Raw genomic sequence first — 22505 nt, forward strand, 5'->3', positions numbered from 1 at the left:
GAAAATCAAAAAGTTAAAATTGGTCATTTTAAAAAGTTTTAAGATCAGACAAAAATAATTTCCAAAATTTGATATAAATTTAGGGAGCATTTGGGATAAGGAGTTGATTATTATAGTCCTACATTATTATAGTTGGTTTATACTCGTTCATGTTTAGGATGCAGACTATTTTAGTTTGAATTATAATAGTATGTATTTGAGGTGTAAATTATTTTAATTTAAAAATGAAATAGTAAACACTAACAAAGAATAAAAAAAATAACGACAGTAAAATAATTAGTAAATATCCTAATAAATGAGATTTTGAAATAATGTTAATAGCTAATTAATAACTATAAAATACTATTGGTGGTTATTATAGTCTTCATGTAGTACTTGCCCAAACCACGACTTACATATATATATATATATATTAAAAACGAAACCCCCTTCCCCGTCCATCTTTCGTCCCTCATCGGCTGCAGCTGTTGAAGCTATACGATTTTCCGGTCTCCATCCTCGGGTGAGTTTAGCTCCGTTTTCTGGTTTCTTCTTTTGGTCTGGGAGTAAGAACGCCATGATAATTTGATATAGGATTAGAATTTCGATGTTTTAATTGTTCTTCCATTATTAGATTAATCGTTTCATCCGGAAGTTTTATTCTTAGTTTTATCCGTTCAGTGATTAGTTGGTAGTACTGCCAATCAATACACTTACCGAGTAATTGAATTAAAATCGCTTATAGTTTCATCCAGTGGAGTTGGTTCAGTTGTCTCCTCCAATCAACTACTGCGAAGCTACGACAATGGTGGAGCGCGGACGCCAGTAGCTTGTGACCGTGTTTGGTTGTAGGGCTTCCAGCTAAAATGCGTTCCAAGGATAGGATTTCATACTTTTATGATGGTATTATTTTGTTCTCTCTTTCCATTCTACAGCTACTCCTTTGACTTACTATTGGTTATAATGCTCAAGTTCTTCCTGATCCAGCTTGAAATACTTTTCTCTGAAATTATGAGATTTCATAAAACATAGGTGTTGGGTTTGTATTCAAATTTCTGTTTTCTCCTTCCTTCCACGTGTTCATTTTGATTTAATCTTCTTTTGCAAACCATCCAGCTAGAGTAGGAAATAACACATGGAAAGAACCATTGGTTTATGGATTATTTCGTGATTGTATTCAACTATTGTCTATTTCTGCGCTGAACTCATGCTGATGCCTAATAAGACATTTTATATTTATGGAATAATTGCATATTATAATTTTATGATTTGCCTATTTTCCAGGCCACACTTCTATTTCTTTAAAATGGTTTCAAATAGTCTTATGTTTTGTAGATTGCAAACCATATGCATTTATATGTTCTTTTTACTTTTTATGGAGTTCGTACACGTAAAATAGAGTCATGTATAATTCAATTCAAATTAACAATAAGATTTGGTCATAGATTTTAAATTACACAACTTGCCAGACCATATGAAACAATTTCCAACACACAAGGGTAACATTTGCAAAATCAACAAAATCAACAAATTACCGTTTTTATTTATTTATTTGAGTTCAAGGGGGTGGAGGGAATTCAAAGCTTGGTCAAAGTTCTGTCTCCTGCATTTATCTTTATTTTCAATTACAAACCATTTGGAAATCTGGAACTTAGTTATCCTTCGAGATAAGGAAGTCGGTTAAACTTTAGCCTTATATAAGATATGGTTTTGCAGGGGACGTGGGAAGTGTTTACTTTGGTCCAAATCATCCAATGAAGCCACATCGGCTCTGTATGACTCATCATCTTGTTCTCTCATATGAGCTTCATAAGAAGATGGAAATTTACGTTAGTCTCTATCTTTTGAATTTGTCTTACAGTGAAACTATTAACATCTATTTGTAGGTTTACTGTTCTTTTTTGTTTTTTGGATAAGATATTTTTCTTTTTTGTTGATTTTTGTTCTACCAGCACGGCGTGGCTATACATGTTTTTGTTTTGATGTATAATGTAGCGTCCCCACAAAGCATATCCTGTGGAGCTTGCTCAGTTCCATTCAGCTGATTATGTGGAATTTCTGCACCGAATAAATCCAGATACTCAACACTTGTTTGCTAATGAGCTGTCTAAATGTACGATTTTTCTTTTGATCTCTTTAACCATATCTCTGCAGTTCCTTGGTGTTTGTAGACATAGAACCCGAGATAAATTTTGACAAATTATGCACTTTATATCAGATAATCTTGGAGAGGATTGCCCTGTCTTTGAGAACTTGTTTGAATTCTGCCAAATATATGCTGGTGGAACAATAGGTAAATTTAAGAATGGATGACTTGGAATTCATCCGAGAATATTAAGTCCTTCTTGACTCATTACTGACACGCTCCTTGCAGATGCTGCACGCAGACTAAATCATCAACTGTGTGACATTGCAATAAATTGGGCAGGTGGCTTACATCATGCTAAAAAGTGCGAGGCTTCTGGGTTTTGCTACATCAATGACTTGGTTTTGGGGATACTAGAACTTCTAAAATATCATTCTCGTGTTTTATATATTGACATAGATGTGCATCATGGTGATGGGGTAGAGGAAGCGTTTTATTTCACTGACAGGTACAACTTGACCTGGACTTTCTAGTTCTACAATGAATTTATTGGAAACAGGAAAAATTGTTCTATTGAGTGATTGATTTAAGAAATTTTGTTAGAAGTTAAAGTTGGCATTAACTGCACAGATCTTAGCTTTCTGCTTGTAAATTCATCTCTAAATTGTTGTTGTTGGTGCGGACTGCTTACACACGGTTTGTTTGTTATTGTTATTTATTTTTCAAAGAACCCTTTAAATTGATGGAATGAAATCAAATATAGAAGGGGAGAGAATCCAGGGAAAAAAAAGGCTCTAGAATTATGCAAGGACTCTTCCCATCTAGCAGTTGCAAGTGATGTAATTAAAAAAATCCCTTATATTAGAGCTCCACAAGGATGTTAGAAATTCCATAAAATTTTCTGTAGGACCTTATATAGTTTGATAGTTCTAGTTGGAGTACTTCAAAATCTTTCTATAATTATTCTTAATTTTTACTCTAAGTCAATTGAATATGTTTTTTTGTAATCTTTTCATCAGCTTCGGGGGAGAGGACATCTTGCTCCCATTATTACTCTCATTGTTTTTTCTCTATCTGTGATGAAAGTTGGTTTCTTATGAAGAAAAGAGTGTTCCGAGTCTCCACACATTGTAGGTTCACTGTAATATTCTTTTGTTCTTTTTAGGCAATTCCTTTCCAGAGTAGAGCTCTAGTGGCACCCAACCACAGTGTCTTGTCATTTGTTGTTTAGTGTTAGGGGCTAAAGATTAGAATGCTTAGACAGTAATTATCTATGAACTTTTACAGTGTGGAAAAAGTAGCATGAACTGTCACGATATTATATTGATCTATGGTTCCATTGCTCGTTGCTCTCTTACCACTCCATGGATCTAGAAATTGCTGCTGCTTAAACCGGAAAGATGGCTATATTTTAAGTGATAATTGCAAACTCGCAAGTTTATAGTACATATCTCTGCTATCCCTAATTATCAACATTTCGTTGTTGAGCCAAAAGGATTTGAAGTCAGTAAAAATTGTCTAATTGCATGTTAGAAGAATTACACGAGGTGTTAATTAATACACATCTGTATTCACTATATAGTAGCTCTCTCTTCTAATTCTTAATGTTCACAATCCTCCATGACAGGGTGATGACCGTTAGTTTTCACAAGTTTGGGGACTTGTTTTTTCCTGGAACTGGTGATGTTAAGGTGATCTTTCTGAATTTTCTCATCTCTTTGCTGGTGCTTGCAGCGGAAATATTAGAAAGTACTCATTAGTGATTTGTGGTCCTCTTTGCTCTTCTTTTCCATGTCCGTATCACTTGTCTGCTACCAACATTCCTCTAACGTGTCCTCTGCTTTGCTGTCTCTTTCAGAATAAATATTTTTGTGCTACTTTCACTTTAGAAGAGCCTCAAATAAAAGTCTGGGCATGATTTCACTGTTCTTCTTATTATGCCTACATAAGTGGATTTGGTTTTTTTCCCCCTCACCACACACCTTCGCTTAGTATGATAGTCATTTTTCTCTTGATTGGTACCACTGCCTTCTTAGCTTGGTTGACATTTCAAAAAGCTTAAAACTCGTTGCTTGGTTGGTGGCTTTTGGAGGGATTTAGGTTATAGGTATCATTTCCCCTTTGGAGTTGGTGCTTTACATTGTATGGAATTACTTCAGCTCGTAGTAAATATTTCCGTTCTATGATGGGTCTATCGTCAATTTGGGCTTACAGGACTAGAAATTTGAAATGTCTATTCTAAAAACCTTGTTAAATGCGAACCTAATGTTCTCTTAATATTCATACAATTTGGAAGCTGTATGGTACTCATAGATATTAGTATTTTGAAGGAAATAGGAGAAAGAGAAGGCAAGTTTTATGCCATTAATGTCCCACTGAAGGATGGAATAGATGATGGTAGCTTCACCAGACTTTTCAGAACTGTAAGTTCAATGAAACTCTTTGGAATTGAGCTTTATGCCGGTGCTGCTATTTCTATTGTTCACGGTATGTTTGCTGTGAATTCTGTTCATATAGATTATCTCCAAGGTTGTTGAAATGTATCGACCAGGTGTCATTGTTCTTCAGTGTGGAGCCGATTCATTGGCTGGAGATCGCTTAGGCTGCTTTAATCTCTCTATTGATGGTGCGTGTTTCATTGTAATTAATGCACTTTTTTTCATTGTAATTAATGGACTTTGGACCCCCCCCTCCCTCCCCGAGCGAGGAAAAGAAAAAAGAAGGAAAATCCCATTTCTATGACCTTTTTGCTAGTGTAAAACTCTGATATCTATTTTCAAGTTAACTAGAAGGCTAATGTTGCAAATAACATTAACCTCTTTATTCTTCTAACAGGTCACGCTGAATGTGTTAGATTTGTCAAGAAATTCAATTTGCCATTATTGGTATGCTTTTTTGGCGGGTCAAAATTCTGTATTTAATTTATATAATTATAACGAGATTTTCATAGAACGGCTTTGTTCCTATAGGTTACTGGTGGTGGAGGTTATACCAAAGAGAATGTAGCTAGATGTTGGACTGTCGAAACGGGAGTTCTTCTGGATACAGAGCTGCCTAATGGTATAAAAGTCGAATAGTATCTTCCTCCAGCCTTCACACTTCTTTTTCTCTGTCTGTTTTTGTTTCATAATTATCATTGAATTAAATTCAGGAAAAACTATTGATGCCTCTAGAAAGGAGCTTGTACTCTCATATATTTACCTGTCGTTCTGTTCCTTTGCACTTCTAATATTTTATTGATCTTTCATGTATAATAATGTACAATTAAAAGCTGCCCTCAAAAAAGGTGATCATTAGAGATTGACATTGATATTTGACTGTACAATTTTATTAAGTACTTCTTGTTCCGATTGGAATTTTCCTTCCATCCTTGTAACCTGTATTATATTGTGCATCTATTTTCCCTTGTGTAGTTGAAATGTTCTCTGAAGCTTGCATGTAAGCACGGAATTTTTTTTTTCTGCTCTACTGTTTAACCCGTGCCTGATATTTATCCCAACCAGTATAGACCTCTGTCTGATTCTTTAATACCCCAAAAAAAGAAACAAAAAACAACAATATTTGACTGTGAAATTTTAGCAAATACTTCTCGTCTCCATTACGTTAGAAAACAAACAAACCTCTTTCTGAATTATAATGTGGAAGTTTTGCTCTGTGCATGTTCTCTCGATATGAGAATTATGAATGTATGTTGAAAATCTATGCTTTATTGCAGAAATTCCAGACAACGAGTATATCAAATATTTTTCACCAGACCATTTGCTAAGAATTCCAAATGGGCATATGGTTGGTACTTTCTCCAAATTTACATAATACGGTTTTCAGTTGCTTTCTTACCAATTCTTAGCATTACTTGGATCTTCATCACTCAAACCGCTTGTTCTTGTGATTTCCCTGGCAGGAAAATTTAAATACGAAATCATACCTTAGCACGATCAAAACACAAGTTTTGGAAAATCTCCGTTTCATCCAACATGCTCCAGGTGTACAAATGCAAGAGGTGGGTTTGTGGCTGGAGTTGTATGTCTAGTCAACCAGGTCATTTTATCTTTGTGACTAAATTGACTCTTTGGTTGATTCAAAATACAGATAGTTAGATATATCCTTGTGGTGAAATCTAATAGCTAGTCATTAATAGCCTTTTTGGTTGGTTAGCTTCATTTGCCTCCAATTTTTTAGTTTTCAGATGTATTGGCATGGGGGCTTGCAGTGCATGCTATGAAGCTCAAACACTTAGTTTGGCTAGTTTGTCTGTGTCCAACACATGACGGACAACATTTGGATACTTCGATACTTGTTGAACACGTATCGGATACTTGTTAGTGCAACGATTGTGTTAGACATGCATAGAATACTTGTTGAGTAGACTAAAAAGTCAAATATATGACAATAATAATAATTTTATAGTGTGAAATATATCAAACTAAGTTTTTTAAGCTTATAAATGCATCAACCCATTTATTTTGAATTTTCTTTTGGCATAAAGATGGTATATATATTTTTTAAAATGTATATTTCAATAAGCGTGTCCTTGTTGTTTCGTGTCCTAGATTTTTTTAATATATAGCGTGTCGTCATGTCCGTGTCGTGTCGTATCCATGTCTCGTATCCGTATATGTGTTTCTTAGAGTGCATGTAATTGAAGTCTTGATTATCTTTCATTTTCATAGTTACATTAACGTCTAGATAAGCTGCTCCAAGTAGAGAATGAACTTCACATGAATGGTATTTGATATTAAATTTCAGTTTGTTACATATGAAATGTGAAGTCACATGCTTGCTGGCTGTACTAGTGCAATTCATTGTATGTTGTCTCTTTTTTGTTTCTTGTGCAAGATTAAGTAGGCAGGAGATGATAGACCCGAGTAGTTAAAGCATATAGTCTAGTCATAAGTGAGTAATTAGTCGGATCCAGCAAAGGGTATGTTTGGGAGGGATGTTGAAATGGTTAATTTTTTTTTTTGTTGGGTTCAAAATCACTTCCAAACATGTCTTGAATAATTTTCAAGATCTTCCTACCATCAAAATTGATTTTGAATGATTAAAAATATATTAGTATAGATATTAGTCGAATGATGGGAAGGATACGTAGTAGCTCAGAGGAAAAGGGAGTTCTTGAATTCTCTATGAAGTATGTACTTGTACAATGTGTATAAATAAACCAGTTCTTTTACAAGATTTACACTTGATTCGTAAACCAATATGCCTGCAAAATGCTACTGGGGATTGAGAGCAACCTTTTATCTTATATGCAGGTTCCTCCTGATTTCTACATTCCTGATTTTGACGAAGATGAGCAGAATCCTGATGAGCGCATGAACCGTGAGTGTCATTAGAACAAAACTCCAATTTATCCTCTGATTATGTCATATTTATTCCTTTCTCAATTGAATTTAAATTCTGTCATTTCAGGACACACCCAAGACAAGCAAATCCAACGTGACGATGAATATTACGAAGGAGATAATGATAACGATCATGATATGGACGATGCATGATGTTCATTCTCCTCGATCTTTTTGAAAATTAGATGACTGACTTCAGTAGAACCAAAAACATGTAAATAAGTTGACTTAGTCTATTATATCTGTAGTTGTTGGTGGGAAAGAAAACAACATTTTGGTCTTCCATTTTTAAATATCTTCTTTGTGGTCAATTAATACTGGTTGTAGGAAAATGGATGGATTGGACAATATAAACACTACAATTCATGAACTTTTAAGGAAAATTACGTGTATGATCAAGTTGTAAAACATTTCGATGTATTTGTTTGCAGGACAATTGAACCTTTGATGATCTTGCTAGTTGGTTTCTAATGCTAACTCGTGTCGTTAATTCGCCGACACTTAAACTGAATGAATCCTATCATGTTGGTTTTATTTTGTTGAATCCATTTGAAAGTTAGGTCGATTCGGTAGTGTCTCTTGTTCCTCATTTCTTGTTTTCTTTTTTGTTCCATTTTTCTAACAAAGCCAAAAACAACTTTACCAATTTCTTCATTAAGAAAACAAAGCAAATGGAAGTTACACCAATCGTCATTAGTTGGGTGGTAATGTATACACATGAATACGAGTCTATGGACTAATGAAAACTTCGTTTGTCTGTGTTATGGATGGATTCATTTATTTTAATGAAACTTTGGTTATCAAGAGAGCAAAATTTGTTGGATAAGACTTGGATCTCCATGTTTTTTTCCTTTTCTTCTCTTCCACTCTGCTTTTGGAAAAAGAAAACAGCCTGTATTCTCTCAACAGTCGAGGATCAATCCATTGAAACTCAAACAAAAATTCCAGCCATAGAAGCTAACTATAGACAATAGCTCTCCCGAATATAGGTGCAAGTGGAAATAAAAAGGTCCAAAAGACCGCTTCAATCCACTGGAACCGATGTCGGCTAGGGTTGAAAACAATTCGATTTGGCAGTTTGGATTTTCAAATAAAGAAAGATAACGAGTTTTTCTTAGGCTAAATCGAAAATCATCGCACCGACAGATAATAGTTATATTTGTTAGATATCAAAACATTGAGTAGGACAAGTTAGCTTTGAGGATGCAAGTTCAAATCTTGGGAAAATACAGTGTTCTTTTTCCCTTTTTGTTTAAATATTAATCTCTCTTTGTAAGCCAATCGACCCATAATTAACTAAACTAAATAAAAAACGTTGTACTTGTACACAGGTCACGTACCGCATGCAAAAGTAAGTAGTGAACCAAACAAACCGTGAATCTAAATGGTTCAGCCGGTTCAGTTCCTCTATAATCCAGTTCAAATTTCAATTTCCTATGTGTCCTTCACCGAATTGTTGGTTTGGCACCGGTTTTGCACAATAATCGAACCAAATCGAATCGCAAGTTTCATTATCATCCAAAGAGAGGCTTTTTTAAAAAATCTCAAAATAGAACACTCATTCTAACTAAGGATGCGTGTGGCTTTGGATGAATGCTCTAGTCATAGCGAGGGAAGGTCTTTTGAAGTGGATGCTCAACAATGGTGAAAGGACATTATTTAAAACAAGAGGAATATTGCTGGCCGATGAGACAAAAGTATCTCTACTATTTGTTTGCAGTGTGGCCATTGCAGCTTTTATTTTGATTACTGTATAATTTACCTCCCTGCTTTTACTTTTCGCAAATTTGACTTGGAGCTTTCGAAACATGGAATCACATTTTCAAAAAAGCAAACTTCTTTGCCTACTGAAAGCTACGCATAATCTGATATATGTTTCGTAGAGAACCTTAGGAACTTTTTTCTTCTCAAAAAGATGTCTCATTTCAAATTCAAATCCCAAATTCGTGAGATTCTCGAAAAAGATTGCTTAAGATCAACAGGTGGTATCTGTTATAGCAACTTTGAAACAGAACTCTTGTATATTGAAGACTGAATGAAAAGAGAAAAAAAGGAGATGAAAAAGGGTAAAACTGTTTAATTTACATTCGCTATAATGTGAATTTAGGGCATGTTTAGAAGTGATTTTGAAATTGTTAAAATCAATTTTTTTGTGCTCAAGACCATTCCAAAATGTGCCTAATAACCACTTGAATATAATTTAAGGTTTAATTTTAAACTTCTAAATGTAATTTTTATGTCATCAAATTCGATTTTGAATGATTAAAAATATGTTTCATGGTGATTTTGAAAATGACATGAATATGGACACAACAAAGATGTGCTTATTGAAATTTACATTTTTAAACAAGAAGGAAAAATCAAAGTATGGATTAATTCATTCACATGTTAAAAAAATTTGTTTAATGTATTTCACTATTAAATTTTATTATTTTTGTCATATATAGGTCAATATATTTGTAACAAGTATTGGATGTATGTCTACCAAATGTTGTTCCTATTTTGAATTTGTACAACTAGTATTTAACATATCAATTTCACTATAAGTTTCCAATAAGTGCCTAATACGTGTCCACAGTGACCAAGTGTTCGACGTATAAGTGTCGTCCACAGTGTTGTCGAATACGGCACGTTAACCAAGCTAAAGTATTTGTGCTTCTTAGCTCGAAAAGACTTTGAATTTTATTCAAATGGCATGATAAAACTACTATTATAGTAAAATAGAAATAATAATCAGCAGATACATACCATTTTGCTTGAAATATAAAGGCTGCCCTGATACATTCATCTTCAAATCAGACCTTGGTAACGGCGCGAAATTGAAGAGAATGAATGAACAGCAAACTGACTAGAAATCAATGTCCATTCCACATAGGGATCGGCATTGCTTTAATGGAATAATTTGCATTATTTTGCAAGAATAAAGTAGCCAGCCAGAAATCATTAATCTGAAATGTGTTTGTTCTCTGTTAAGATGCTTTCCAACAGCGATTCACAGGCATCTTCAAGCAAATCCAGAACCTAAATTGACACGTTGCATTATTTCAACAGAAGAAACAAATTGGGGGCATCGAACAAGCATAAAAGGTAGATTTTAAAGGTATGGTAAAGAAATTAGACTATCAACTTAATGAACAATGAATAGATATCATTCATGTTTTTTTACCCTTTTGAGGAGTGAAATTATCATTTTACCTTTCTATTACCAACATCAAATACAAAAAATTTGAACATATCTCTTGATATAACTTCATTTTTGTTAAATGTCTACTCGTTCTTATGCTTTTCTTAATGTTTTTTTTTTTCCAATTATGCTAAAAAAGGGAACAAAAATGAGCATGGTGAGAAAAAAAAAACATAAAAACACGTATGAAAACAAGTAGTCATTTAACAAAAACGAAGTTATATCGAAAGATATGATCAAATTTATGATATATGATGTTTTTAGTAATCTAAGGATAAAACGATAATTTCACTCCTCAAAAGGTAAAAAAAACACGTTTTTGAAAAGGGTCATTTGTATAGAAGGTTTTGAGTTTCAAGTCATTTTGAGCAATTTTCCATTATTCACTTCAGAAGGGCAGTCATATCATATGATTGAACAGAGATAAATAACAGATTGCAGGTGCATTGCAACTACATTTCCCCACCAATTTTAGTTTAGAGAGAAAACCAGAAGCTTACTCAAAGCATATAACAATTCAGAATCCCAATCAAAGAGATAATTTGCTATTTTGTTTTCAATCCCACACTTCATATCCAGAATAAACACATTCCAGTCTTGCTGGATTACCTTCTCAAAACCTTGTTGTCCACCATAATAAGGGTCCGGTACTTCGCTTTCGTCGTGCTTTTTACAATACGAGCACATTAATTTGACCTGACATTATGGCATCAGCATCCTTATGAAGATCACAAGATGAAAATAATGAAAACCATACAAAAACATAAACACCTCTCATTGATGATCTTGTACTGACCTTTTTATGTGAATCAAAAGGTAGGCCATTCTTAGTTCTCCACCGTTCGAAAGCCCCCAAAATATCCTCTATAGAAACAATTAAAAAGCAGAGAGAACAATTAACAAAGTTCAAGCCAATCTGGGATGGTGGGATTGTTGTAATACAAACCACCAGGATAAAGATTTTGCCTATAATATTCTCCTACCTCTGTTTTGCTTGTCCATGGCAAGAATAAGATCGAAATTTACAAAATCAGATGGCTGGATTGGTCTCGAGATGGATGTTATTGGTATCCCACGTCGTTTAGAGGCTGCCCTCATTCTTGGGTCGGCCTCATTACCCTTGAAAAATTAGTCAAATCACTTAGAACCATAAAGAAACAGTTCTCGCTCATAAGAAATTACATCGATTGCTTAATTGCAGAAGAACAAGAAAATGACGAATCAAGTTAATCGTATCTACGACAAGAAACGGGCATAGAGAACTTCCATTGAGCAAATTCCAATTGAAAATGGACGCAATTACCTCATGATAACCAATGGTGCCAGCAGAATCGATTATGAATTTGGAATCGAGACCCTTCTTCGTCACCAAGTTCCTGAATACTCCTTCAGCAGCCGGGCTTCTACAGATGTTGCCTAAGCAAACGAAAAGCACAGAGAAAGGTTTTGTCTCTGTTTCTGAGCTTCTGGAAAGAGAAGAATCGGCCATGGAAGAAGCTACGAATGGCGTTGAGAAATGGGCTCGACGGGAACTAAGAGAAGGCTTGAATTTCTGAAGATGGGGGTATTTTATAGGTTGAAAAACAAGCAACGGCGAAGGATTCAGAGATGAAGCAAGGCAAAGATGACAAAATGGCTTTACAAAATTTGCGTCAATTCTAAGCTGCAATTGTAACGCCCTCATCACTGCTTTGGATGGAACAGATTATTGGTTCCTACAGAATCCCCCGAGCTCTGTAAACTTGTCTTGCTGATGCTACTTGGAAGAATTTTCTTTTTGCTTTTTTCTTTGTTTTTTTTTTTTTTTTTTTTTTTGGTCTTTTTCGAGATAATGTTATGTTGGTTAAATTTGTGTATGAAAATTATGCAACATTTGATATTCTTCAACAATTAGATGTTATTAATTTAACCTCTATGTAGTTCAATTAGCAGAATCTATAGAGGATGAATTCATGTATTTTGATTATTTTTTGGGAGGGAACGCAAAGAATCGAAGATATTGTTTTTTCCTTTAGACACGCCTGCTATAAATTTATCTATTTCATGTATCACGCTTTACAGCATATAGTTATCCTTTCACGTACACATTTACATTATAAGCTATAATAAGGATGAGAGCTTAGAAAACAAAAACATCTTCGTCCACTGGTCAGAACGTATAAGCTAAAACAGGTCAAACATTGCTGCATCCGCTTCCATGTTCTCGAGATCTCTACGCTTCGTATTCTCTCCAGAATCCACTGGCATTGCACTAGTTCCACTGTCGAAACACCTGGGAAGCTCGGGTGGTGTTGCACAGCGTATTAGAGCCCAATTGAGGCCTTCAAAAAATGGATGTTGCTTAATCTCAATAGCCCCTTTTGTTGAGCCTAATCGGTTTTCGGGCTCCTTTGTCAGCAGACATCTGATCAGGTCTCTTGCATGAAAACTGACAATGGGGCAATCGGGGAACTTGAGAGTTTGGGATACTATGTTGGCTAATGTGTCCTCATTTCCTGAACCTTTGAAAGGAGTCTTACCATATAGTAGCTCAAACAGGAAAATTCCATACGTCCACCAATCAACAGCACTCCCATGGCCGTCGCCCTTGACAATCTCAGGAGCGAGGTATTCGTGGGTTCCTACAAATGAATTGGACCGCACACCAGTTGGTTCGACTATAAGCTGTGGTAATAGACTAGCCTGATGATCTGTTTTCGTTCTCCGGGATTTGTATGGAGCAGATAGAACTTTGGGAGTGAAACATGAGACCTGCCACGATGGATGGAGGCAGAAAGGGTCAATACAACTAGATTCATCACAGGGATTCAATGTCCTCTTTGTGGATTCCACGACTGGAGATGATGACTGAAGAAGCGTTGGGTTAACAGCACATCTAAGGGACAAATCAAAATCCGTGAGCATGATGTGCCCATCTTCTCGGACCAGCACGTTTTCGGGTTTCAGGTCACGGTAAACAACTCCTAGCATGTGTAAGTACTCCAGTGCAAGAAGAACTTCGGCAACATAGAACCTAGAATGAACAGATTCAGCAAGTCCAAGTTGGATCAGAAGGACGCTAACCAAATTTAATGCTTGATAACAAAAGATGCAATGAGCAAGCTCTTAATCTACCTAATCGTCTGAACTCAAAGTCCTTTTACCCTAATATTTGAACACCCATCCACAAATGGCGAAGGCCTGTCTTTCTTTTTATTCTCTACTTGCCAATATTCAAGAAACGTACACTTTCACATACGCAAGAACTAAATGACTACCAATCATGAGATTAGATTGCCAGCACAAGTACATACTAACATCGTGTGAGAAAACAAATGTTTAACCATACTGGAACACTTAATTAAAGCATCACAATCTAACCTGACTGCACGCTCAGAGAAACTCTTGCATGGTTGCTTCTGTCGCAGCACATGGAGATCTCCACCAGGACAGTAGTCCATGACCAAGCACAAGTGCTTATCCGTCTCAAAATGGGCATATAATGTAGGGAGAAATGGATGGTCGAGCATTTGTAGTATCTCTCTCTCAGTTTGTGCCCGAAGTATTTTTTTCCTACTTGCCAAGAACTCCTTGTCCATCACCTTAATAGCAAAAAGACAGCTTGAATCGCAAAGCTCAGAGAGATAAACAGTCCCAATGTCCCCGAGACCAAGTCTCCTTAACAGCTTGAAGTTTCTCAGACCCAGGCATTTATGTTGATCCTGAAGGTGGTGGATAGCTTCCCATTTCAAGTCCTTTGACATGTGAGGCCTAACTCCACTACGACTTGATCCACTGAGAATACTTTCCCCACTGATGCTTGGGCTACTGCTACATTCACCAACACTACTTTTAGAGCTCTGAGAGAACATCCCTTTCTCTCTTGATCTGGATCTCTCATCGGATGGCACAATAGATGGTTTGTTCCTGTTACAGCAGTTGAGAGAAGTACCAGGTCTACTAGATTCTGTGTTTACTACATTTCCTATTACTTCAACACCTAAAGTTATGTTACTAGAGACAGAAGAACCTTTATCTTCTTGTTTAATCGCATGATGCTGTGCATTTTCTGGCATCTGGTTCTCAGACTTTTCTGCTATGGTAGCCAAATCAGTGTCAACTGGTACTGTGCAGACATGGAACATACCGGGGGAGGAATTTGGTTCAAGTTTTGCTTTCTTCTTGACAAAATTCTTGGTCCTGAAAATAGGTTTGATGAACCGTGTATTATTGAAAGCTGATTTGTTCGGCCTGACAACAGATCTGGAACTTGATAGAGAAGATAAACAACGCATTGTACCTCCCTCCTTCTCTGGCACTGAATTTTTCGTTAAATCTTCAGTTGGGGAGACAGCCATGCTGTTCATAGCCAGATCCTTCTCACCAGAAGGAGGAAAAGAAGGAGATTTAAGTTTTCCCACCTCACCAGGTGACCTTATACTTGTCGCCTCAGTAGCTGAATGAACTACAAGATCCTTTGCCATCAATCTATCCACACTCACCTCGTCTGATGCCTCAGTAGAAGAAGACTCAGCTCCTTGGTTTGGTATAACAGCGTCAGTTTTATGCAACAATTCGGGCATCTTATTTTGAAAAGTTGACATAATTCTTTCTGAAACAATGGAAATTTCTACCAAATTTGCTTTGCTTTCATTTACAGGTACACCAGATCCATTGGCCTCAACCACCACAGCCCTATACAATCTTTTGATAGTTCCTGCTTCAGAAATTCTGGGTGAACCTACAGACCTTGTTAACCTCTTTGAAGCAGCCATTTCTGCAGCCTGGGAGATGCATAAGCCCCTCAAAGCCTGCTTTAAACTTGCAGGTTCAGAAATTCCAATCCCTGCCATGTGAGACGAACCTACTCTAACTGGCCTTTTCATTGCACTCTTTCGCAGAGCATCTTTATCAACTTCACGTTGCTGGCCTGATCTCTTACGTAAGGTTCTGATATCAATTGCTTGAAACAGACGATTAATGTCATCCTCTATAGAAAACCTTTTTCCTACATCTAGCGCGTAACTTGTCCCAGCTTTCTCGGACTCAAATTCTTCTGTTGATTCAACAATTTCAGAAGTACTGGTTAATGTAGTCATCTTTTGGGGTGTAACAATAGAGAAGGGAGAGAGAAGATGTGGCCTTGGCTAGAACTGCTAACCCATTTCTAAGGAATCATTTCTAAGGTACAATGCAGATATCAAAAGGTGTGCCAGATGTCCTCTGAAGTTGTCTTCAGCCATACTCATTTGCTGAGTTGAACCCACCAGCAATCTTCTAAGAACTTCCAAACCAAACATCAAAATTCTGCCAGGATTCTGGTTCATGTCAGTAAACCATTGATTATCCTAATGCAGAAATCAAACCTCGGATCCAGTCAAATTCAAAGAAGCACTGCGTCAAAACAAACAAAAATCGTTATTATAACATATGCTTGAGGACGTTTACAGTGTATGTTAGAACCCACCATGAGAAAGCAACAAAACAAGTATATCAGCGCCAATTACTATTTCTCTTGAAACCATGACTTTAATACTACCCAAGACCATCAACTGTGACTTAAAGAAAGTGTCACAAATGATCCTTTCCTTGGATACAGATTCGAGGGTTTACACTTGGCAGATAAACCAAATTGTGAACTTCATCCATGAAATGTCCCAAAACTGATACTCAAAAAATGTATCAGAACAAAAGGAAGTACTCTAAACAAACACAAAACGAAAGGCCAAAAGGAGATTCGTTACTCAGCATACTCTAAACGATAAAATACATACATAATATGAACACCCAGAACAGCAAAATTATAACATCACACAATCTCCAATCGAACTTATGGAATTCTATCATACACGATAAATAAAACCACTATTCTGGAAAAGAAGGTGGAAATTCCAAATAATTACCCGAAATTTCCAGCGAAACGATGAAACGAGAACAACCCAGTTGAGAGCTTGCGTTCCGTAACGTCAGAATGATCCGAGCGTCTGAAATCGGAGGTGGGGAAGAGAGGAATTCGAAAGTGGAAAGGGAGAGAGCGAAGGGTTGGATGGAAAAAAGAAGGGGTTTTAGCGTTGGGGAAGTGAATGAGGAAAGAGAGGGAAAAGGAACAGTGGATAAAGGAAATCACGAGGAATTTGAGAGACCACGCCACAGCCAAAGCCAAAGCCAACGCGAACAGGAGCTACAAAGCGAGAGCCTACGCTAAGACTCGAGACTCGACTTCACGACTCTGCTTTTCTTTTCTTTTCCAAGCTCCAAAAATGGCAGAGGAGAGAGGAAACTCGCGGGTTGAATCAGCGGGTTTGGGTTTCAACAGTAGAGGAAAAGAGAAGAGAAGGGAGGATTTTTGTTTGACACGTGGGGTCCACCCTAAATTCTTTTGCATATCTTACATATATATAAATAATATATATATATATATGTACGTTTTATGAATATTCAAAAATAACCGATTAAATAAATATTATGATAAATTCTGTGACAACAAAAGTAATGATCTTGGTTCGTGGTTCGGCCTTCGGTGTCCAAATAATTTCTTAAAAAAATTAGTCAACAGACATCTGTTTAAATTGCATGTCCCTTGGAATTGCTAAAAAAAAATCCCTAGAGTAATGCTCAAATTGAATGGGAATTTATGAAAATATGGTTAAAAAATATTTAAAAAATAAAAACTAGATATCAATTTGATTGCAAATGCAAAGTAACTCTGTCCACTATAGATTTAATATAGACCTAAGGGAGTTCGAACCTCTAACTTTATGCTTTATATATGTATATATAATATATATAGTACCAATAATAGTAGGTAGTTCGATGATAAATATGGTTTTTAGTCCTATCCAAACCTAAATTCAAGTCCCCCTCCTTATGTTTATTTTTTTAGATTTTCCCTCCTTAACAATCATTCGATTATAAAGTCTCTATCAACAAAATTTATGGATTCACCGCTGACCTCATCTATAGGTCCAAGATCTGAATAAGATGCCAACAAGCATAGAAGTTTATGTTTTAAAAATAATTTATTTGGTGTTCAAATGATCCGAGTAACCTGGACTATCGAAACCAAACAATAAATACTGGATTGGGTTGGGTTGGTTTTTTTTTTTTTTATTAAGTTGGGTTGAATAAAAAAAATTGGGTTGACCCAACCCAACTCGAATTACATGTATATATATCTTTTAGAATTGATGAATTTGTGAATTCTTTATGTTTTTTTTAAGATTTTTTTTTAGTTCTTAATAGATATTGTAGATATTCAATATGTAAAAATATAGTTTTATGAGATTTTAGTTATTAGACATGTAGTGTAGATAAATTTAAGTATTTCAAATTAAGAAGAACAAGATAATAATAATCCGACAATCAAACCCAAATTTTGAAGATTAGTGTGGAGATCATGTTTGGGTCATTTGGGTTGCCAACTTGATCAACCCAAATTTTCGGATTAGTTAAAAAAAAAATACCAAAATCCAACCCAATCTAACCTATGTCCACTTTTAATTTTAGTTTCCAATTATTATTATTACTACTAATATTATTATTATTGATTTAACATATTCAAGTTTATATGATTAAATCTTCTATAGACCTTTTGATTGTTAAAACATATTTTACATTGATTGAGCTAAACTTCCTTTAAGAAAAAATATCTTATTTAACATATCTGGGTGATTTTAAATTATAAAATTGCTCTAATTTAATCAAACAATACATTAATAAATTTTTTTTAGGACAACATTAATCAAAATTTTAAATTGTTGATTTCTAAATATTCTAAAACGGCATATTATCATTATATATAAATTAGGGGGAAGTTGACTTTTAATTTATGGCTCGAAGTATCACTCACTTAATTTGTTTAATTTCATATGTGTTATCTCCTCAAATTCATATTGACCTAAAATTTTATCATCTGTCTAACATTATTCAATTTTGCAAATCTAAATACACTTTTGATATATATGACATCTATTATAATTTCAATACTCAATTATTTCATCTCTCACCATACCTTTGTTAAGTCTAAAAACGACTTTATTTCATATACTTGACATAGACTTTTAAAGTACATAAGTTTGTTGATCGTAAAATTGAAATTTTTAAAAATATCACATTAGACAATATTCTATTTTATATCAAATAGATAAATTAATTTTTAACATCTTGAATAAGCCATTAACCAATTTGACGTAAAATTAAAAGTTCAGGAATATATTAATCATGTTTAAAGTTTAGAAATTTATTAGATATAAGACTAGAAGTTTAGAGACATGTTAGATATAAACTTAAAAGTTAAAGAAATAAATCCGTAATTTAATGTGTTTTTTAACCTTTGATAGGATAGGTTAAATTATGACCATATTAAGGTTATTTGGACTTGGTTAATTTAATTATTTTAGAAAGTAAATAAGTTGGGGGGGAATAAATTAAAAGGGTTTTAAATAGAAAAACAAAAGACATGAAATTTGAAGTCAAACTTTGGATGTTAAAGGAAAAAGGTGGAGGGTGCATGGAAACGAGAGAATAGCAATCTGTCTCCCCCTCGAGGCAAAGTATAAATAAATAAAGGCTTGAAAAGTTTTTGGAAAATTGACATTTTTAATTCAAAATATCTAGAAAATAGATATATTTTGATCTTTAAAATTTTAATTTAAATATTTTAGTTCTGTTTGATAATTATTTAATTATTTATTTTTAAAAATTATATTTATTTTTTTCACACTTGTATTTATTTTTTCACAACAATCAATCTCCGTTTGATAATCATTAGAGTTATTAACCAATTTTCAAAAAGATTTTTTACATTAAACCCCATTAGAACCATTTGATTTTTCTATTTCTAGTTTTTTGAAAATTAATCCTATTAATACCATTTCTATCTCTAAATTGATTGTTTTGTTGTATATTTTTTTCACTAATATTTTTTTAAAAAACAAATCAAGTTTTGAAAATTAAAAATTTTTGTTTTTTAATTTGGCTAAGAATTCAACTATCTTAATTAATAAAGATGCGAATCGTTATAAGAAACTGAGAGGAAATAAACTTAATTTTAAAAAACTAAATGAACCACTTTTTTTCTCTTCGAAATTTGATCACGATTTTAAAAGCACTATTGAGATGTAGTCAACCAAACATAAAATGTAATAGATGGAAGTCATATTTATATGTTTAGTTTTTTATTTTTAAAGAAAAAACCCACGTGGTTATTCAAGGAAGTCTTAAAATTATAAATTTAGAGTAAAAGAAATCTTTTTTTTTTTTAAATTTTTATTGAATCGAATTGAATTGAGGGTGTAAAATTGAAAATGCCTCACTTCAAACAGGCGACTCTTCCTTTTCCCCCATAAAAGCTATTCTCTCCGCTTTCAATATATACATGTGTTATGTGAATATCTGTATCGCCTTTAATGTCCTATGACCTTTTTTTTTTCTTTCAATTTACCCCGTCGTGCATTTCTATGTTCGTTCAACTTTTAGTTTTTGTTCATTTTAGTTCTCATAATTTTAAAAAAATTTATTTTAGTTTATATACTTTAAATTTTACTTCATTTTTTATTTTATACTCTTAAAATGTTCATTTTGATTCACTCTGATCCTTGTACTTTTAAAAAGTAATAACTTTAGTCTATTCGTTTTCATTTTTAAGGAATTAAAATGATAACTATTTTAAAGTTCAATGAACAAAATAAACCAAAGTCAAAATTACGATGACCAAAATGAGCTTTTTAAAGGTATAGCGACCAACATGAAGCAAAATTGAAATTGTAGAGACTAAAATGAACATTTTGAAAGTACGATGACTAAAATAAACAATAATCAAAAGCATGGGAACCAAAATAGTATTTAAACCTTTTTATTGTTTATTTGTTTAGGGGTCAATAAGAACAATAGTTGACTATATTTCAGACTACCTCTATCTGTGTGTACCTCGTTTACATACCCAATTGTAAGTTGGCATGTGGTAAATATATTTTGTTTTATTTATTTATTTATTTTGTCATTATTTGTAATTGAAAGGGAAACATAAAAATGGATGGAGACAATAAAAACATAGCTAATTAATATATACTTCTTCTTTTCGAGTTCAAATTCACATATCTCCTCTTATAGTTGACCATATTTCGAGTTCCTTTCGAGTTCAAATTCACATAACTAATTAATATATACTTCTTCCTTTCGAGTTCAAATTCACATAGCTAATTAATATATAGTTCGATGATAAAACTATATACTCTATCCATAATAGAGTGTAACGTTTTTACCAATTAAGTTTTGTTTAAGTTAATCATTAATACCTATTTTATAAACATTGATAACAAATGGTCGGATTTTATTTTATTTTATTTTATTTTGAATAAATTATAAGAAGTGAGTGGAAGAGTTATCACTCTCATGGTGATAGAAAATGAAGGCTTTGGCCTTTTGATACTCATTATTTTTCTAATAACCTTAAAACTAAATATATAGATTATTAACTATTGATGCTGATTAGTTTTAAATGGCATGTTTACCTTGTTTCTTTTATTTTTAATAAATGAACGAAATAATCGATAAAATATTTTAAAATATTGTAATTTTTTTTTAGTATGATGGGTGAAGACATGATAATTTCAATATTTAATTAACTTTAAAGAAAACGGTACATAAACCAATTATCAACTGAGTTATGTTTACTTTGACAAGAACCAACATTCTAACATATCATAGATCATAGACGAAGATAGGTGAAAATAACTGTATGAATTAAAATGTGTAACCATATAAATACACGTTGTTGTAATGCAATTATATAAACTTAATTTTAAAGTTAAACAAAAATCTCATGTAACAATCTGAATACATCCTCAAAATATTACCATTTTGGATATATGAAAAATCTTTTATTTTTATTTTTTTTAATTTTTATTTTTCATGTTATTGTCAGTATCACAGTGAGAGTGCATTTCTAGATATGTAAAAATAGTTTTTATTAAGAAATAACATTGTAAACATGAGCTTGAGATTCAAATATTTAAGCTAATTTTTTAAATGATAATTGACATCGGTACTATACGAATACGAATATATTTAGATAATAAGATAATGAGATCGATAATGTTTGAATAATTATAAAACATTTCTCACGCTAACTTTATAAATGATAATATTCAATTATCAATATCTTGACTTCGTACAGTCTTTGGTATATAAAGCTTGATTGTTAAACGATTAAAAAAAAAAAAACTATTTACACAAAATAGTAAGATTTAATTTTATTTGATAGAAGTCTATCAGTGTCTATCAATGATAAAAATTGATAGAAGTCTATTATTAATACTATGTGATAAACGTGGATAAAAGTCTATCAATATCTATTAGTATTTTTTATTTTTTATTTTTTTATATTCTTGTAAATAGTTTAACACCTTTCTTGTTTATAAAAAATCTCAAAAAGAAAACAAATGAAATAAAAAGTTTCATTTCTTTATTTTTAAAAACAAATGAAGTAAATAATTCATTGAGGAAAACACCCTACCCGAATTAGGTAATGATGAAAAGTTCCTTACATCATGATAACTGCTCGAAACTAACCAATCAAAAAAATTAGAATATTTATTTACAATTAAATTGTTTAACCAGATCTTACGAGGCAATGTTATATTTTTTACACCACATGCTTGATTTAAATTAGTTGGTTCTCGGTGCTTTTGAAAAATATTTAGTGAAAAAAGATCGACACAGTTGGAATACCTTAAATTTGTTTGTTAGTGCTTCGAAACCTATTCAAAATTCGTATTTAGCATATTTATTTATTTGTAGTTATTTACGATTATGACCCTAAAGTTTAGAGTAGTGCGCTATATAAACTCTCCAACCGTAGAAGCTCGTTTGATGTAATTCTCTAAAAACATTCTCCCTAATAATAATATCGTTCTCTCTCTACCTGTGCACA

General features: G+C 33.5%; 3 protein-coding genes across 6 annotated transcripts; 1 reads left to right on the forward strand and 2 right to left on the reverse strand.

The window, feature by feature from the left end:
- Positions 1–366: 366 nt before the first annotated feature.
- Positions 367–7830, forward strand: HDA9 (histone deacetylase 9). 4 transcript variants are annotated; one of them, XM_039046130.2, is made up of 15 exons: positions 367–502; positions 725–882; positions 1696–1808; positions 1975–2092; positions 2198–2272; positions 2354–2573; positions 3693–3756; positions 4396–4488; positions 4583–4691; positions 4901–4950; positions 5035–5125; positions 5781–5851; positions 5967–6065; positions 7321–7387; positions 7478–7830. In XM_039046130.2, the coding sequence occupies exons 2-15, from the start codon at positions 846–848 to the stop codon at positions 7561–7563; spliced, it is 1293 nt and encodes a 430-aa protein (XP_038902058.1). In that variant the 5' UTR covers positions 367–502; positions 725–845; the 3' UTR covers positions 7564–7830. The 4 variants fall into 4 exon arrangements, 3 of the variants coding, with proteins under 3 accessions (XP_038902058.1, XP_038902059.1, XP_090161962.1); XR_005485007.2 differs by having other exon boundaries at positions 379–502; positions 5967–6103; XM_039046131.2 differs by having other exon boundaries at positions 385–502; positions 735–882.
- Positions 7831–10069: 2239 nt separating this feature from the next.
- On the reverse strand, positions 10070–12399 carry LOC120088036 (uncharacterized). Its single transcript, XM_039045057.2, has 5 exons — positions 11898–12399; positions 11578–11713; positions 11391–11458; positions 11204–11290; positions 10070–10431 (listed from the first exon to the last, which is right to left on the reverse strand). The coding sequence occupies exons 1-5, from the start codon at positions 12276–12278 to the stop codon at positions 10354–10356; spliced, it is 750 nt and encodes a 249-aa protein (XP_038900985.1). The 5' UTR covers positions 12279–12399; the 3' UTR covers positions 10070–10353.
- Positions 12400–12534: 135 nt separating this feature from the next.
- LOC120088035 (serine/threonine-protein kinase D6PK-like) lies at positions 12535–16963 on the reverse strand. Its single transcript, XM_039045056.2, has 3 exons — positions 16477–16963; positions 13955–15967; positions 12535–13607 (listed from the first exon to the last, which is right to left on the reverse strand). Exons 2-3 carry the CDS (start codon positions 15670–15672, stop codon positions 12758–12760), a joined length of 2568 nt encoding a protein of 855 aa, XP_038900984.1. The 5' UTR covers positions 15673–15967; positions 16477–16963; the 3' UTR covers positions 12535–12757.
- Between the last annotated feature and the right edge of the window lie 5542 nt (positions 16964–22505).

This window comes from Benincasa hispida, chromosome 10 (genome assembly GCF_027475165.1).
Source record: "Benincasa hispida cultivar pf3 chromosome 10, pf3_genome.v1.1, whole genome shotgun sequence".
In the NCBI taxonomy this organism is placed as follows: domain Eukaryota; kingdom Viridiplantae; phylum Streptophyta; class Magnoliopsida; order Cucurbitales; family Cucurbitaceae; genus Benincasa; species Benincasa hispida.

Excerpts from the sequence above, each read along its gene's own strand:
- HDA9 (XM_039046130.2), top strand. The coding sequence starts at position 846 with ATGCGTTCCAAGGATAGGATTTCATACTTTTATGATG. Across the intron at positions 4,489-4,582 it reads TCACCAGACTTTTCAGAACT|ATTATCTCCAAGGTTGTTGA; the intron begins GTAAGTTCAATG and ends CTGTTCATATAG. Across the intron at positions 4,692-4,900 it reads CTTTAATCTCTCTATTGATG|GTCACGCTGAATGTGTTAGA; the intron begins GTGCGTGTTTCA and ends TTCTTCTAACAG.
- LOC120088036 (XM_039045057.2), bottom strand. The coding sequence starts at position 12,278 with ATGAGGGCGTTACAATTGCAGCTTAGAATTGACGCAAATTTTGTAAAG. Across the intron at positions 11,714-11,897 it reads GCACCATTGGTTATCATGAG|GGTAATGAGGCCGACCCAAG; the intron begins GTAATTGCGTCC and ends TAATTTTTCAAG. Across the intron at positions 11,459-11,577 it reads CATGGACAAGCAAAACAGAG|AGGATATTTTGGGGGCTTTC; the intron begins GTAGGAGAATAT and ends TTGTTTCTATAG.
- LOC120088035 (XM_039045056.2), bottom strand. The coding sequence starts at position 15,672 with ATGACTACATTAACCAGTACTTCTGAAATTGTTGAATCAACAGAAGAA. Across the intron at positions 13,608-13,954 it reads TTCTCTGAGCGTGCAGTCAG|GTTCTATGTTGCCGAAGTTC; the intron begins GTTAGATTGTGA and ends TGTTCATTCTAG.